This window comes from Lygodium microphyllum, chromosome 23 (genome assembly GCF_053477565.2).
Source record: "Lygodium microphyllum isolate KBCC chromosome 23, Lygodium_microphyllum_v1.1.10, whole genome shotgun sequence".
Classification (NCBI taxonomy): Eukaryota; Viridiplantae; Streptophyta; class Polypodiopsida; order Schizaeales; family Lygodiaceae; genus Lygodium; species Lygodium microphyllum.
The window spans coordinates 33411947-33427653 of record NC_141157.1 but is presented as its reverse complement, the minus strand read 5'-3'; the positions used below and the strand labels follow the sequence as shown (position 1 = coordinate 33427653).

At 40.9% G+C, this 15707-nt stretch overlaps 1 protein-coding gene across 2 annotated transcripts in view; it reads right to left on the bottom strand.

Annotated features, from left to right (window-relative positions):
• Positions 1 to 15707, bottom strand: part of PHT4;5 (phosphate transporter 4;5) — a 191989-nt gene that overhangs the window by 127385 nt on the left and 48897 nt on the right. For both annotated transcript variants that reach the window (XM_087664168.1, XM_087664169.1), the window contains exons 3-4: positions 9572 to 9671; positions 3537 to 3589 (exon numbers count right to left, since the gene is read on the bottom strand). In XM_087664168.1, coding sequence (XP_087520294.1) covers positions 3537 to 3589; positions 9572 to 9671 — 153 coding nt within the window. The remainder of the gene's footprint in view (positions 1 to 3536; positions 3590 to 9571; positions 9672 to 15707) is intronic.

Below are 15707 nucleotides of genomic sequence, written 5' to 3'. Positions count from 1 at the left end.
TATGTTAAAGGGTAGCATTCCCCCTAACGGTATATTGTGGTGCAAAGAGTAGTGAAGGGTGGATAGAAAATGATGTGGAGAAAGAGAGAGTGCTAGGAGCAGAGACGGAGGGTCCAACTCCTAGTGTGCTGAATGTGGAAGTGAAGTGCAATCCTAGGTTTTGGAATGAACAAGAGAGGAAATCAAGGTGCGGATTAGAAGAGGGTGGGAGGGAGGGATTTGAGAACAGTGGATTACATCCTTAAATGAAACAAAAGATGTAGACATGCCTATTGAAGAATGTTTGCTTTGAGAGCCCCCTCTATTGAAGTTTACATATTGAAAATCATCCAAATCTTACACCAAAAGGAGAAACACGACAGGGTTTTGATTCATACGACTTGAAGGGGTTGCACCAACCTAACATTGGATCTAGCTAAGATGGAGTCATAGGTACTCCCTGATTGGAGAGGTGATCAATCTCACCAACCAATCTAGATGTAGTAGCAAAGCTAGTAGGGGTGGTATAAGCTTGATTATCTGTGATGCACAAGTACTCTTCAAACTCCTCTATCAAGTGACTAAAATTTGAAACATGAGAAGAAAAAGAAGGTGAGTGAAGGTGGGGTGTCATCTTCCTCACCAAGTCCATAATACCTCCTCAGGGCCTCCAATAATGGAGAAGCCTAATAAGACATCATGGGATCCCACGAAGGTATCTGAGACATTATAAATTAGATTCGTGTCATTCCTGTGCCTTGCACAAAACCAAGTCTCTGCAATATCCATAGGATACACTTTACAAGAGTACCGGCTTTGATATCATGTGAAGATATGCTAGGGTTTGCACTGAGGAAACAAAGAAAGTACGACCACGATTGTAACACAAAGACTCGGATAGTGACATGTCAAACTCAAACCCTAAATGCAAAACACAATCAAAGTAGATAGAGAACTCTAAAGTGAATGAATGAATGTTGTAAATGAAGGAGAGAATATAAAGACACTCAAGGGCAGAGCTCTCCAACAACCAATGGCTCTCATGGGAGCAAGCTGAGGGAGGTGTTGATATGTATCATCCCCTAAAGACTAATCCCAAGAGCAATAACTACCAATCAGAGCAGAGGCTAATGAAGACAACTACTGAAAACACAAAAACGTCTTGATGTAGATGATGGAAGCTGATCACTGGCAGCAATGGCTAGCCGACAACTATAGACCACATAGCAGTAGTTGTTGGGGCTGGACAACAAGTGGAAGAGGGGTGACAGCTGAAACCTGCAAGACAAGGATGAGGCTGAATGGTGGTTAGCTTGTCTATTTATAGATGTGGAAAGATCCTCCCAAATTAGGTTTTTGCATATGGGACATAGAAACTCTCTAGAACCGAACCCTATTTAATGAAATTTTTGGTGCATTACATGTTTTGGGGCCTTTTTTGTTAGATTAGGATTCAAGCAACACATGCACACTCACACTCTCACAGTGAACAAGTGAATAGCAAGAGAGAAGAGAGTGCTAGAAGGTTACATCTACTATGAGAGAATGAATGAAAGTACAATCCCTAAGGTACTAAGTACCACACCCACTAATAAATGTTCACATGGGGAAAAACCCTTCTCCAACTAGAAGGTAAAGAGTGCTCGTGAGATAAGGGAGCCTTCACACCAGAACTTAGGAGGGACACGATAAGTGTAACAAACCCCCTTGAGTGAATGATATGAAGGTATACAAGGAATAGACAGATCAATCCCCAAATGGTATCAAGCTAAGAGCCTTGCAAATGGCTTTGAACTTCTCTCTAAAGAGAGCTTTCGTAAACACATCAACCAAATTGCTCTATATAGTGACATAAACCAAGTCAATCTCCCCAGCATGGAGCCTTTCTCTAACATATGATAATGCACCTCAATGTGCTTAGTGTAAGCATGAAAAACTAGATTCTTGACAACTGCCATGGCACTCTGATTGTCAATGTAGATAGGAGTGGGTGACTACTATCCCACACTAAGATCAACCAAAAGGTGTCCAAGCCATACACATTCCAATGTAGCTATAAATGTTGCACTGTATTTAGCTTCACAACTAGATGTGGCCACTATAGTCTACTTCTTGCTCAACCAAGAAATGCATGAATCACCAAGCATGAAACAATTGCCACTATTGGACACCCTTGTATTAGAACAAGTCATGCCTTGTCAACTCTTGTCTGTGAACCTTAGTTTGAGTCAGATGAGGGCTTTAGGAGCTCTAACTTGTTTGTCACTTGTTTTGATAGAGGAGGTAGCTCATTCTGGAGCACTCAATTTATTGCCTTTAAGTGCATTTTCTCCTCCCATCGGGATTTTGTGTGCATTTCCCGGGTAGTTACTACTTTCCACAATCTACGTACACCTACCGGACATTGTCAGTGTCATTTAGGATGTTTTCTATAGTCACCCCTATTTTTTTGGCATTTTATTTGTCATTGACCAGCATTAGGATTTCCAAAGTAGTGGGTTAGCAAGTTGCAGTTCTTTAATCCTCACTACAAAGCCAAGTCAGGGTCAATAGGGCAAAAGGAGAGAGATTCAACATCCAACGATCAATTAGACACAGTTCTCCACTAGTCCCCTTCTTGTTCCTATTTGTAATAGAGACAATGAGCTCCTTCTTAACAAGCGAATCCACAATATCAAATGCATCCAGTTACCCTGAGTTTGAGGAGCTTCTTGATGTGGAGTTCGTTACTGACACATCAATTTATTCACATAAGGATGAGAGTAACTTTAGGGCCTTGTAGAAGCCATGGAGATATTTTGCAAAGCAATAGGTTCCTTAATTAACTCGCACAAGTCCTATGGGATTTTGGGCTCATTTTGGGCATGTGACACTATGAACCCAAAATAACAATCTCATGAGGACTTCACCTAGGTCCCCCTAGGACCATAATGACACATCTTGGATGCCATGTGGACTTGACATTACTTCAAAGCAACAGTTGGTAACTCTTTTTTTGAGCATCAAGCAGGATTGGAGCTTAGCAAGGCTTTTACTAGCAAGAAGAGTAGAAGTCTCCAACCAAGTTCTTCTTGAAACCATGTGCTACATCACTTCTTGTTAGGCAATCTCTGGGTCATGCATTGGCAAGTGAAGCCCCTAATCAGAAACTTTATTTGGTCAAGACAAGATGCAAACCCAGCTAGAGTGAAGGTGGATTGGATGTCATCATACTGTCTAGATCTAGAGGAGGCTTGGGGATCATAGACCTAGATAGCCAAAGCAAACCCTTATGGGCTAAGCTCATTGTCAAGGGTCTTCTCCAAGCGAGAAGGCTACTTTGCCACTTGTTAGGGTTAGGGTTAATTGTACTTTGCCTTTTACCTTCAGGGGTATTCCCTCTGACGTGTTATTACTAGAATTTTCTTTTCCCTATAAAAATGAACATGCAACTTCTGCACATATAATAGAATAATTTCATATTGTGAAGTACATATACTTTGCAAAACTTCAATTTCATTTTCCAGCTACTACAATGACAAGAGAGCTTAGAAAGACAGGCTTTGTGCATGAATAACCTTGCAATCAAGTCTGTAGCAGCTGAAGGAGACACACCTTCACCAAGCCCCACCTACATTGCAGCCCACAATTTCACATCATCTGTGTTGAAAACATATATGCAAAATTCAAAAATCGGCACAAAGTGTCATTAGATTATCAACATAAGAATGCTCACAAGTTTCTTTCTTCACCCAATACTACAGCTTTGCTTGACCATATATTATTAGTTAGCTTATGTGCAGCCTATACATTGAGCCACTTCAATGACAATATACATATTCTGCTGGGCCCCAGGATGTAGAAAATTAAGATGTACATGTTTCTCTTCGCCTCTTGATTGCAACAATTTTCATTACCTTCTCTCCAACCTTCAGATTAATTCCTGTGTAAGAAGCTGAAATACTAGCTATTCCAAAACATTCATATCTTTGCTCCAGACTCCAATGGCAGATAGACACATTAAACTTTGAAGAAATACTCCATACTTGAAATTTCCACACAGCTATTTGATTCTATCTTTAGACATATGAGCTTGAAAATTTTAACAATCCTAGAAGAATAGTTGCATCCTAAAACCCTAAAGGGTAGGGTTTGAAATTTGGTTCTTCTCATCTCCCCATAGGTCAGGTATGCACCTCTCTCTCTCCTGTCCTGAAGAATCTTGGAAGGTCCACCCTCAGTTCGTTCACTCCAATTCTTTCGCTAAGCTTGTGGGTATGATGCATAATGTTTGCACAGGTCTGCACATTTAGGCTTAGTCAGAGTCTAGTTTCCCTAGAATTTACAAATGACATGGCACCAGTCTGCACACTGCAGATTAGCCACATTAATGTGTCGCACAGATTCTCCCAGTACTACGCTGTAACTGTAATCTAGCTGAGGCCGTGGCAGGGTCCACATTGGCAGAATGGTCTCCCCTTCCACTGGTCCACACAGAAAATACTGTGACCATGAATGCTATATCAGGCAAGGCATGTGGTGTCTTGAGGAAAGCAGGTCCTTGATTATGGTAACATCATTAACTAGGATTATAACAATAATGCTACCTTGGTTAAATCGGGATTCAGAACCCATCTGTGCATCCAATGCAAGATCATAAGCATCATAGAGTGGAAGCTCTAGAGCCAGTCCTGGAATATAGTTTGCACCACGTGCTAAAGGATGTTATTATCTGGCCTCTGATTTACAATGATTATACAAGCCCGAAACCAGATATTCTCAAATATGTTTGTTTGCTATTGTCCACATTATCTATCAAAATTCATGGATTGCTTCAAAGTTGAAGAGCTTAGAATGTCACATGGTATCAGAGCAGGCCAGCATATGGAACTTGAATTCACATTCTAGCACAATAATGTAGGAAAGGAGAAATTTCATGGCATCCTAGAGTGAGGTTCAGAGAAAGAAATGACTCAAACCATCAACTGTTGCATGCAAAAAGGGACCGGTATGGAGCATCCAAGGTCTATGGACATGCCTCATATATGGCAAGAGAGCCTGCACAGTGGCACCAACGCAGATAGTCTGCAGCCTGAATAGACCATCCTTCTGAGCTGCAAGGTCAAGTGCTACTCATTCTGAGCATACTCACGAGGCATACCTCTAGTTGGAAACAGCATCCGGTTTCTCTATTGTGACGGAAATCATACCCTGTTTGCTAGACCCCTAGCATACTTCAAGGGCATACCTCTAGTTTGAAACAGCAGGCAGTTTCTCCATCATTACAGAAATTATAAACTTTCTGCTGGACCCCTAATAGGACTGGTTTGCAACCTTAGGGAGGGGATTGTGTGCCTATAGTAAGGGGGAAAATTCTGGCCCAGAGAATGGAGTAAGCGGACTTACAAGGTTGGGTCTTTCTGTCTCTGAGTCTCTTCTGCTGCCTTACACCTAAAGCAAGGTAATAAAATCTAAGGTTAGCCAAACCAAGTCAACCTGAACTCCTGTGAGTCGGCAACCACAGAAATAAGGATATCTTCTGATGCTTGAAAGCTATCATCCAATCTCCCAGAGATCAGTAAGGAATGGCTGCGGTACATTATATTTATACCACAGAGGTGCTGTCTTGGAGAGGCCCAGATCATAAAAATGTAAATCCTCCTCCTTTTTCATCATGCAGCCAGGGACTCTTGCTCAAATAAATCTCTCCAAACCCATTTGGTTGGTTCCAAATCATGAAGAGGTCTCCTCTAGTAATCTGGAAAACTCTGTAGCTTGAGTGATAGCTAAAACAGGGATTTAGGTCTATGTTTGGTCACTTGTCTATATGAGCCACCATGCAACAATATCTATCTCAAAAACCTTGCCCTCTTCTAACAGTACTCATACTCACTCCCCATGTCAAGCTCATCTAGCTCAATATATGGGACACTACACCAAATATTCTTTCAAATGTCTCCATACACTCATTGGCAACCTAGTTCTCAAAAAGAAGTTCCAACTTAAATGAATGATAGCACACAATGAACGTACTCTCATTCATGTCCTCAAGTAGCTCTAGACAATCCTGGGGTAGCACAAAAGTGTGAAGATAAAGCCACATTATTGCTGATGGGTCTATCTCAGTGTCAATGTCAAAGAATAAGCTTCAGTTGGATAGTGGGTGGGATTGAAGTAGGAGCCTAAGATAATTGACAAGTGTGATGGATATAGAATTGGAGCAAGGAGGGGACAAGGTCTGTGGGCTTGAAAAGGTATTCATCAAGGTCTTACCCTCAATCAACCCAGAACTCCCTCGAAGGCAAGACAGCACAAAGCCTTGGGAGACAACAATGCCCCCCTTACAACTGACAAATGTAGGCCATCATCGCTAGCCATAGAAGACACCCATTAAGACATCTCACCCTCAACATGATGGAGTAGATACTTTATTAGCCCATGAGATGGTTACAAGAGGCTAGGCCGACATATGATGCCATAGTTTTTGTCCTTGAGAGAGTATTATATCAGATTCTTTGACTCATCAGCTTTAGTTTAATTTCATTTCATTTTACTATCATAGTTTATACAATTTCGTAATGCTCTTTAGAATTGTTGTAAAATTCTATATGCCTTATGATGAGATCTCATCAAACTTGTATTACATGCTTGGGTCTAGGGGCTTTTATGAAGTGCTGCTGCATCCTCCTCAGATGTGGGATGCTCTATTGGTGAAGTTGCCTTTGTTTTTTGACCATCTCTTGGTTCATGTTGTACCTTGAAGGCCTTTCGTGAATTTCCGATGTTTGCTTCAGCCTGGATGTCCCATCTGGGTGGAAGTTGAAGGCTTCCCAGCAATATATTAGCCTTTGTTGAAGGAAGCCATGGCTGCCATTGGCACTGTTTTGGTGCCACCTACATTGCATGCTTCCAATCAGAATGGTTTATGTATGTTGTGGGACATTACCTGCAAGAGGCCTAATTGGCTGCATATAAACTGCTCTGGCATGCGTTCATTGCTTTTTTGGATCAAATGGGGCACCTTTGCAGGGCATTGCTTTTCTTGTGCGCAGTTGGGCCACTTTATGTCTGAGTGTCCTGATAAAGCAGATAGAAATGCTGCCCCTATAGTAGTTGCAGACATGTTAGATGAGGAGCCAAAGGATGGTGAAACCCCTCCACAGAGGCCTATGGATAAGGGTAAATAACCCAAGCACTCGTGATCAGCCAGCACCTCCTCGGCCAGAGGTCATCTGAAAAAGAGAAAAATAGCGCCTCGTCTTCCCTGCCCGACGCTCGTCTAACAGTTGCACCACCACAGCGCCTCGCCCTCATCTGCACTACCACCGCCCACCAGCGGCCTGTGCAACCGACGCCTCTAGTCATGTGTGATGCCGCCTCCAGCTAAGCCACTGCCAGCAGATGCCTCGCCTGCCCTGTCCGTCACCTGCGCTCCCCGCCCAGCCACCAACTAAGCTGCTAGCTCAGCAACTTGTGCTCCATTCCTCCTCCACCAAGTCCACCACGTCTCTGCACCAACCATATCAAAGGTAGCAAAGGGAAAATTTTATCAAAATTTTATTCAAATTTAATATTCTGGAAGGGGCTTTTGCCCAAGCAACATATCTTTGTTCCTGCACGTGTGTGGGACACATTTATTGCAAAGATCTTATGAACTTTGGGTCAAAATTTTGGGATTTTTGATGTCAGCTCAGACATTGGCAAATGTACATCAGTGAAAGTTTCTAATAGACTGAATTTGTGCATTTTTGGACAACAAATGGCAAGCCTCATATGTCATGACAAAAGGATTTCAGTGTCAAGGCTGATTTGGCCTTGATTGCACTTTTGCAGCTAAAATATCAAGTGATTATATTACCTGCTCACAATCAAGCCATGACCACTCCCGAACGGTGAGCCTTCAATCTGCTGGTAAAATGTGACATGTGTCTGCATGTTGCACATGGAAAGGGGCAGCCCTAAGAGCAAAGTGTATGATGGCTAGCAGCCAATAGCAAGACCTTTATCAACACAGCTAATTTTCAACTCCCAAGAGAGAGAGATTACAAGATGAGCCATTTGGCAGCTTATCACGGTTCACTCATTCTTCGGTGATGTCTAAGACACAACTAAAGACCATAAGCAACTGACTTCAATCCCTCCTTCCAAACATCACCAATGACTCTCAAACAGGTTTTCTCCAGAACAGAAGCATACTACACAATATACCCACAATTGTTTTGAGCCAACAGTGCAATGGCCAAAAATGCAGTTCTTTTCTTGGATTTCAAGGATGCCTATGCCAACTTGGTACAAGTTGCAGTGATGAATGAGTTTGGTGGCCAGAAGGGAGCGTACCTTTGGTTAGAGAGTTTGGTCAGGCACAAATCCTCTCTAGCACCGTATCTATTCCTTAAAATTCAATGCCCTGTCGCCTTTGAGCTAGAGGGCAAAGGCCTTTGCAGCTGAGACATCCTATAAGGACTGTGAGAGAAAAATAGTATTGTCCAGATAAGTACAAAGTGATTGCTGGATTACCAGTATATGAACAAACAAACAAACAGTCAAGCATCAGCCAGCTTTGTAAAGCATCTAAGGAAGAGACTGCCAATATGAGATCATCAAACACATTAGGCTGTACCAGATTAATCTCCTCAAACTTGATGTTAGACTTGCTAGTCACAATGTTGTAATCATCATTCTTGTCCTGCACTTTACCCTTTCCCTTTTCCTTACACTTGTCTCCATTTTATGGCAATGTTGCCAAATATGATCTACTTTCCCAAATTAATGACAAGTAAGACCAAACTTATGGCCATGAGAATTACTGCAGGACTATCTACATGTCTAGACTCTTTCCTGCAGGAATACCAGTTGATATCAACAATCGTTGGTCCCTATCTACCTACCAGCAACCAGATGTGGTCCAGATCCCAATCAACAGCTGCCATATCCTACACTTAGACCATAAGTAATAGGACATAGCAGAACCAGCCTTTATGTTTATACAGCCATCTCCTGGTCCAAAGCTCTGTTGGGAAATCCAGTACATCAACGGTTCCAAAAGAGTGGTAAAAACCCTGGGATGATTGGTAAGTTAAAAGCTGCATCATTTGCATGAGTTTCATGGCAGGGTGGGGCACTTCCACATATAAAAAACTATGCATGAGGCCTTGCAATCCCATTTTGATCTGACTTTTTGTAGTCCTCTTCTCTCAAAAACAATAAATATTTTCCTCTTTTGGCTGTCAAAAAATAGTGCTTAAAATTTGAGCATCCAGATATTTGTTTAGTAACTCTAAGTATAACAATTAGAATAATTATAAGCCTTAAATATTTTGCTAAAAGAATCTTCAAATTTACAAAAACTGGATAAGTTTTACAAGGGTCCAGTAAAACTTCCCAGTATGGAAATTCAGTTTAAGACAAGGGCTTAGTGGATTTTCAATATGGATCTCTCAACTTCAGATGTGAGTGTGTAAAATTATCTCACTTCCAGAAATCAATATGCAAAATTACATGCGAGTAAAATACTTATAACCTGTCAAACTAGAAGTCTAACTATAAGGTTGTCATTTACAAAATCCCTTCTTTATTTGGAAATGTACTTTATAGAAAGACAATAAACACTAACCATTAGCCGTGAAAAGAGAAGAGCTGGTAAGAAAGATGTTACGAATGGTACTGCAGCTGTAGCCATGGACCAAACGAATACACCTACACCTAAAACTGCCCTGCAAACCAAACTCTGCATGTCAGGCACATTTTTATACCTAAAACAGAGCTCCTGCAAAACCCGCAGAAATTGTTTGTAAAGGATCATTTTACATGTCTCAGATGTGGCACCAGTGATCCTTTCTGAGCACGGAGATAATAAGTTTAACTCAGTATGACAATTTTCCCCAGGGAATACAAAATGATATCAGATAATCTAGATTACTACATTTCCCATAAACACATTAAACAGTCAACAATATTTGATGGTATAAAACTATCCAAAATCCAAATGTAGTTATCAAAAGCCAAAGCTGATCGATTTGAAATCGTGTTTACATGGAATATGTACACATACAATGCATACACAGCTCAAGATAAAATCAACATTAAATTATTGTTTAGATTCTATGCTGCCTAAATAAAATGAGCTTAAAATGATTCCACCAAGGTTGGAACTTACAAAACTGTAATGTCATAAAACTTTTTTAAAAACATATCTGATACATTTAAACAATCATAATTTCAGAAAACCTTGAAATAGTGGATAACATCATCATGCTTCAAATTACTGACTGTCAAACTTCAACCAGTGACTAGCACAGGTGTGCCAAGGTTCTGGGTGACAGTAAAACCCACCTAGCAAATATCATCAACTATAAAAACGTGGCATGGCACGTGACACCACAAATGTTCAACCAACTATAATCATTGCTCAGCCAAATTAGTGCATACATTTGCATAATTTTGGTCATCGGACTGATAATGTATTCAGGTTGGAAGGCCACCCTGCAGGACACTCAGCTGAAAGGACAACAGACTACATAGAAGTCAATGCCTCAACAGGATGGCCACTTTGGATACTTCTTACCAACCACCCCACCAATCCTCTGCAACACCCCACTCTAGCTGCAGGCCCTAAGCCCCTACCATAAACTCCTTTGGGCCCCCCTCCTCTCTGAACATGTGTGTTTGATATCCATTTTGCATGTAGTTGTAAGCTAAATCAATTTGACTTGGTATGATACTTCAATATGTTGGATTTCTATCTTGTGGGCAAATATATCTTTGGTAAATCTTATTGTTTGATAGTTTAGATATCATTGCATATTCCCATTAGAGGATGCATTGATTTGGATGGGCAAATTTGTCTCCATCTCTTGATAAGTAACAATATGGTTCCATGAGTAACAATATAGTTTAGATATCATTTCATATTCCCATTAGAGTATGCATTGATTTGGATGGGCAAGGTTTCTCTTATTGCTCTGAGATCTTTTTTCTATGTACATGACTAAGCTTTTTGATATGGTTGTTGATTGTAAGCAGGAAATGCATCTAGGGATGTGTGTACACACACCCTGGCACCTTCACCTTCACTTGTTCCCTCACCTCCACCAACCTCCTCCACATAGCCCTTGCATCACAACCATCCTCAAGACCACCCCCCTACTCTTGCATAACAATGTTGAGTCATCAAAATCAAGGCTTGCATTAACATTTAATTTCCATGCATTAATGCCTAATTATGCTCCTTAAAACAGTCTCAAAAACCTTTATTTATGTTAAAAGGGCTTTATTTGTGCAATAGGACAAATGTCTGAAAACACCCCTATAAAAGGGCATGTTGTGGGCATTCCCTACTCACACTTTTTCATTCAGATCATTCACTCTCAGTCACTGTCCCTCCACACTAAGTATATTTCCTCTCCTTTCCTCTGGTGCCTGCTAGAAGCTGTCCCGACTGGAGCTACTGTTGCCTTCCTTGGAGCATTCTAAGGCTGCCACCCATGGTTCCTAAACGCCATCCACTAGCCCAAAGGATGTTTGCTGTTTCTTTAAATTCTAGTGTCTGGCAACCATCAGCTGCTGTAATAGTCCACATTCAAGATAACTCGTGTATCTTCTGCAGCAGCTGTCTACCTCGTTCAGCCAGTCGCCTCCTCAGCTTGACAGGTCTTTGCTATGCTTGCAAAAGTTGCACCTTCTTGGAGGCCTTCTTCATCAGTTGATAGCTTCAACAGGATGGCTACTTTGGATACATTTTACCAACGACCCCCCCCCAACTCCTCCACAACACCCCACTCTAGCTGCCGGCCCTATGCCCCTACCATAAACTCCTTTGGGCCCCCCTCCTCTCTGCGCATGCGCACGCGCACGCACACACCCCTCCTTGGCACCTTCACCTTCACTTGTTCCCTCACCTCCACCAACCTCCTCCACATAGCCCTTTGCATCACAACCATCCTCAAGACCACCCCCTACTCTTGCATAACAATGTTGAGTCACCAAAATCAAGGCTTGCATTAACATTTAATTTTCATGCATTAATGCCTAATTATGCTCCTTAAAACACACTCAAAAAGCTTTATTTATGTTAAAAGGGCTTAATTCATGCAATAGAACAAATGTCCAAAAACACCCCTATAACAGGACATGTTGTGGGCATCCCACACTCTCATTTTTTCATTCAGATCATTCCCTCTCAGTCATTCTCCCTCCACACTAAGTATATTTCCTCTCCTTTGCTCTAGCACCTGCTAAAAGCTGTCCCAACTAGAGCTACTGTTGCCTACCTTGGAGCATTCTGAAGCTGTCACCCATGGCTCCACTGACTGCCGTCCACCAGCCCAAGGGATGTTTGTTGTTTCTTTAAATTCTAGTGTTAGGCAACCATCAGCTGCTATAATAGTCCACATTCAAGATAACTCACATGCTATGCTTGCAAAAGTTGCACCTTCTTGAGGCCTTCTTCATCAGTAGATAGCTATGTTGTTGTTGTGGGTCTTCTCTATCAGCAGGCAGCTTTTATTTTCTATTGCAGCTCCTATAAGTTAATCTTCATCGTTGTTCATCTAAAAAAACTATTCCTATCACGAGGACATGTATTTTTAAAACCTCACGTAACATGTGGATTAATTTTTAATCACATGGTTAAGTAAATGTTGCACATGCGAGGTGTAACTGGGTTTAGAGTAAATTTACGAGCTCGGAACCCAAGGAAATCATAGGATGTCAAAGGCAAAAGTTGCTATAAGTTATGCCACACGAGTACTTGGTGGTATCTAGTGTCAGTTGTTGGCCTAGGTGATTCATTTGGCCATGAATGTCAATTGGTAACACTAGAGAAATGGCGTTTAATGGTACCTAACGCCAATATGATGGTCAAAGATGGTGCAAAGACACTTAGAAATGGAAGTTGCCAAGCCAATTTGATTATTGGCTAGTCAGATTATTTTTCGGACACCGAAATAATCATTAGATTAATTTTCTGGTTACATGGTTCCATTGCCGAGATACCACTCAATCCCTCGATTTGGTGGGCTCGAGCCACCTCATTGCAAGCCAAAGTTTTGTGCTAGTACTTAATCAGGTTATTTATCACCCTATCCGAGGAGGAAGGCTGGTTATATAAATTTACTTTAACCCCAATTACACCTCACATGTGCAACATTTACTTAACCATGTGATTAAAATTTAATCCTCATGTTAAGTGAGATTTCAAAAATACATGTCCTCATGACAGCCCTCCCCCTTAAAATCCTTGTAATCATCCTCGATTGCACTGCCAAATGCATCAAAAGCAAAATAGTAGATTGGAATTTCCACAAGGCATCATAGTTAACACAACATTGTGCACTGTTGCTCAACCATTCCATATACCCAACACATGCTGAAAATTACTAGCCAATTATAACATACCATAAGACTCACAAAGAATCTTATAAAAAAACATTGCTAGATTATTATGTGACATGTCTATTTCTCATGAGCTCAACTCATCTGGCAAACCAAACCATAGCATAGCATAACTATGCATAAACCATGGCTAAAACATCAATGGCATCATAACAGATGCTATTGTCCATGAAACCAAATGTAAACCATTGAAAACTGAGCATAATCTAATCATAAACTGATCACTTGCTGATCTGAGAACTAATCACAAACTGCTGCAAATGTGACCCCAAAAACTGATCACAAACTCATTGCAAAAACTGATCAGCAATCAATGCAAAAACTAATCCACAAAGAGACCATAAATGGTTCTCAAGCTGATCAAAAACTAAGCTAAAACTAATCAGAATTTTTGTCTCAAAATTGAGGCAAAATTCATGTTGAATTGATCATAAGTTGATGCAAAAGAATAGTTCCAATGCCTGGGTGAAACTCATACTCATCTACATACATCTCGCAGTGACTAGTACACTAAGTAGTGACCTCATGGCAAACATACTGTCAGTGCAATACCTTGGATGCATGTTGAATACATCCAAGATCCACTACATACGAGAGTTGTTCATAACTCGAGGAGGAAAAGTGCTACCTCCCCCTTGAGCATCATGTAATACTCCAGATCCTTGCTCTGCTAAACCTAACAGAGCCTAAACTAAAGTCAGCTCTAACTGAAAGGTATTTAAGTAAAGTTGCAACAACTGAGAATGGTCTGCCAAGTCATCCTTTTTCATCCATTTGGCATACCTTGGTGAATAATTCTGAAATTTCACTGAGTATCTCCCGGAAACTTTACCTTTGACTTTTTCCCCCTTATATACCAAAATCTGCTCAAGTATCAAAATCTCATCTAGCTTTTGAACCTTAGGCTGAATTTCAGCAAACATATCCTCTGGCACATCACCATAAAAAGGCCTCAACAAATTGGCATGAAAGGCATTGTGTATCTGCCAATGTGGAGGTAATTTCAGCCGATTTGCCACATCATTAATATTCTCCAACACCTAGAAGGGCCCATAGTATCTCATACTCAACTTCTGATACAATCTTTCTCTTCCTTTCATCTTTTTCAATCTTGCCTTTTCAAAATTTAGCAATACATAATCACCCTCTGCAAATTGTAAAGCACATCTGTGGTAATCAACTGCCCTCTTTTGCTTTTCTTGCGATCCCTGAAGTGCATATTTTATCTTTGCATAGGCTACATCCAAGTTTTCCACATAATGATCAGCCTCAAAGATCTTATTCTTGGTTTGCAGAATAGGTGGTACCTTCTTGCCACCCTCAACCACCTCAAATGGAGCTTTTCCCATAGAACTATTCACTGTGTTGTTGTAAGCTAGCGTACATACTTCTGCACCGTAAAATCAGCCCCCAACAAATAATGTTTCCACATAGACAGTGCATTCAGCCAAAAGTTCTTTCTCATAGACCTGCAAATTCTTTTTTGCACCATAAAGAATTTGGCTCTCATAAGCTACAACTCCACCGTCCTGCATAAGAACAACCCCAATGTTGTTACCACAGGCATCACATTGAACTATGAATGACTTCCTTAGATCGAGCAACACAAGCATAGGATCTGAAGTCATCTTTTCCTTCAACTTTTCAAATGCTGAAATTTCCACTACTGTCCATCTAAATGGCACATTCTTCTTCTGCAAGGCATGCAATGGAGATTAATTTCAGCAAACCCACGTACATACTTCCTCTAGTAAGTACATAAACCCAAGAAGCTGCAGATCTCATGCACATTCCTCAAAGGTGGCCATGATCGTATTACCTCAACCTTTGCAGGGTCCATGGGAATACCATCAGCCGATACAATACGTCCCAAAAAGTGGATTTCACGCAAGAAGAATTCACTTTTCTTGTTGTTGATAACCAGTCTATGCTCACACAGTTCATTGAACATAATGTCCAAATATTTTCTATACTCTGCCTCGTTCTTTGAATAGACAATCATGTCATCAAAGAAAGTGCCCACAAATCCTCTATGTGGCTTGAAGATACGATCCATTATCTGATTAAAAGTAGCAAGAGCATTCGTAAGTCCAAAAGGCATAACAAGAAACTCATAGAATCCAAAAGATATCCTAAAAGCTGTCTTAGGCACATCTTCCAGTCTAATATGTATCTGATGACACCCACTTTTCAAATCTATATGGCTAAATGTATCCATAACATCATCGATCCGAGAAATTGTAAAGTGATTCTTTATTGTGATCTTGTTCAAAGCACGATAATTAATGCACATATGCCATGAACCATCCTTTTTCTACACCAAAAGCACTGGAGAACAAAAAGGAGATGAGCTATTA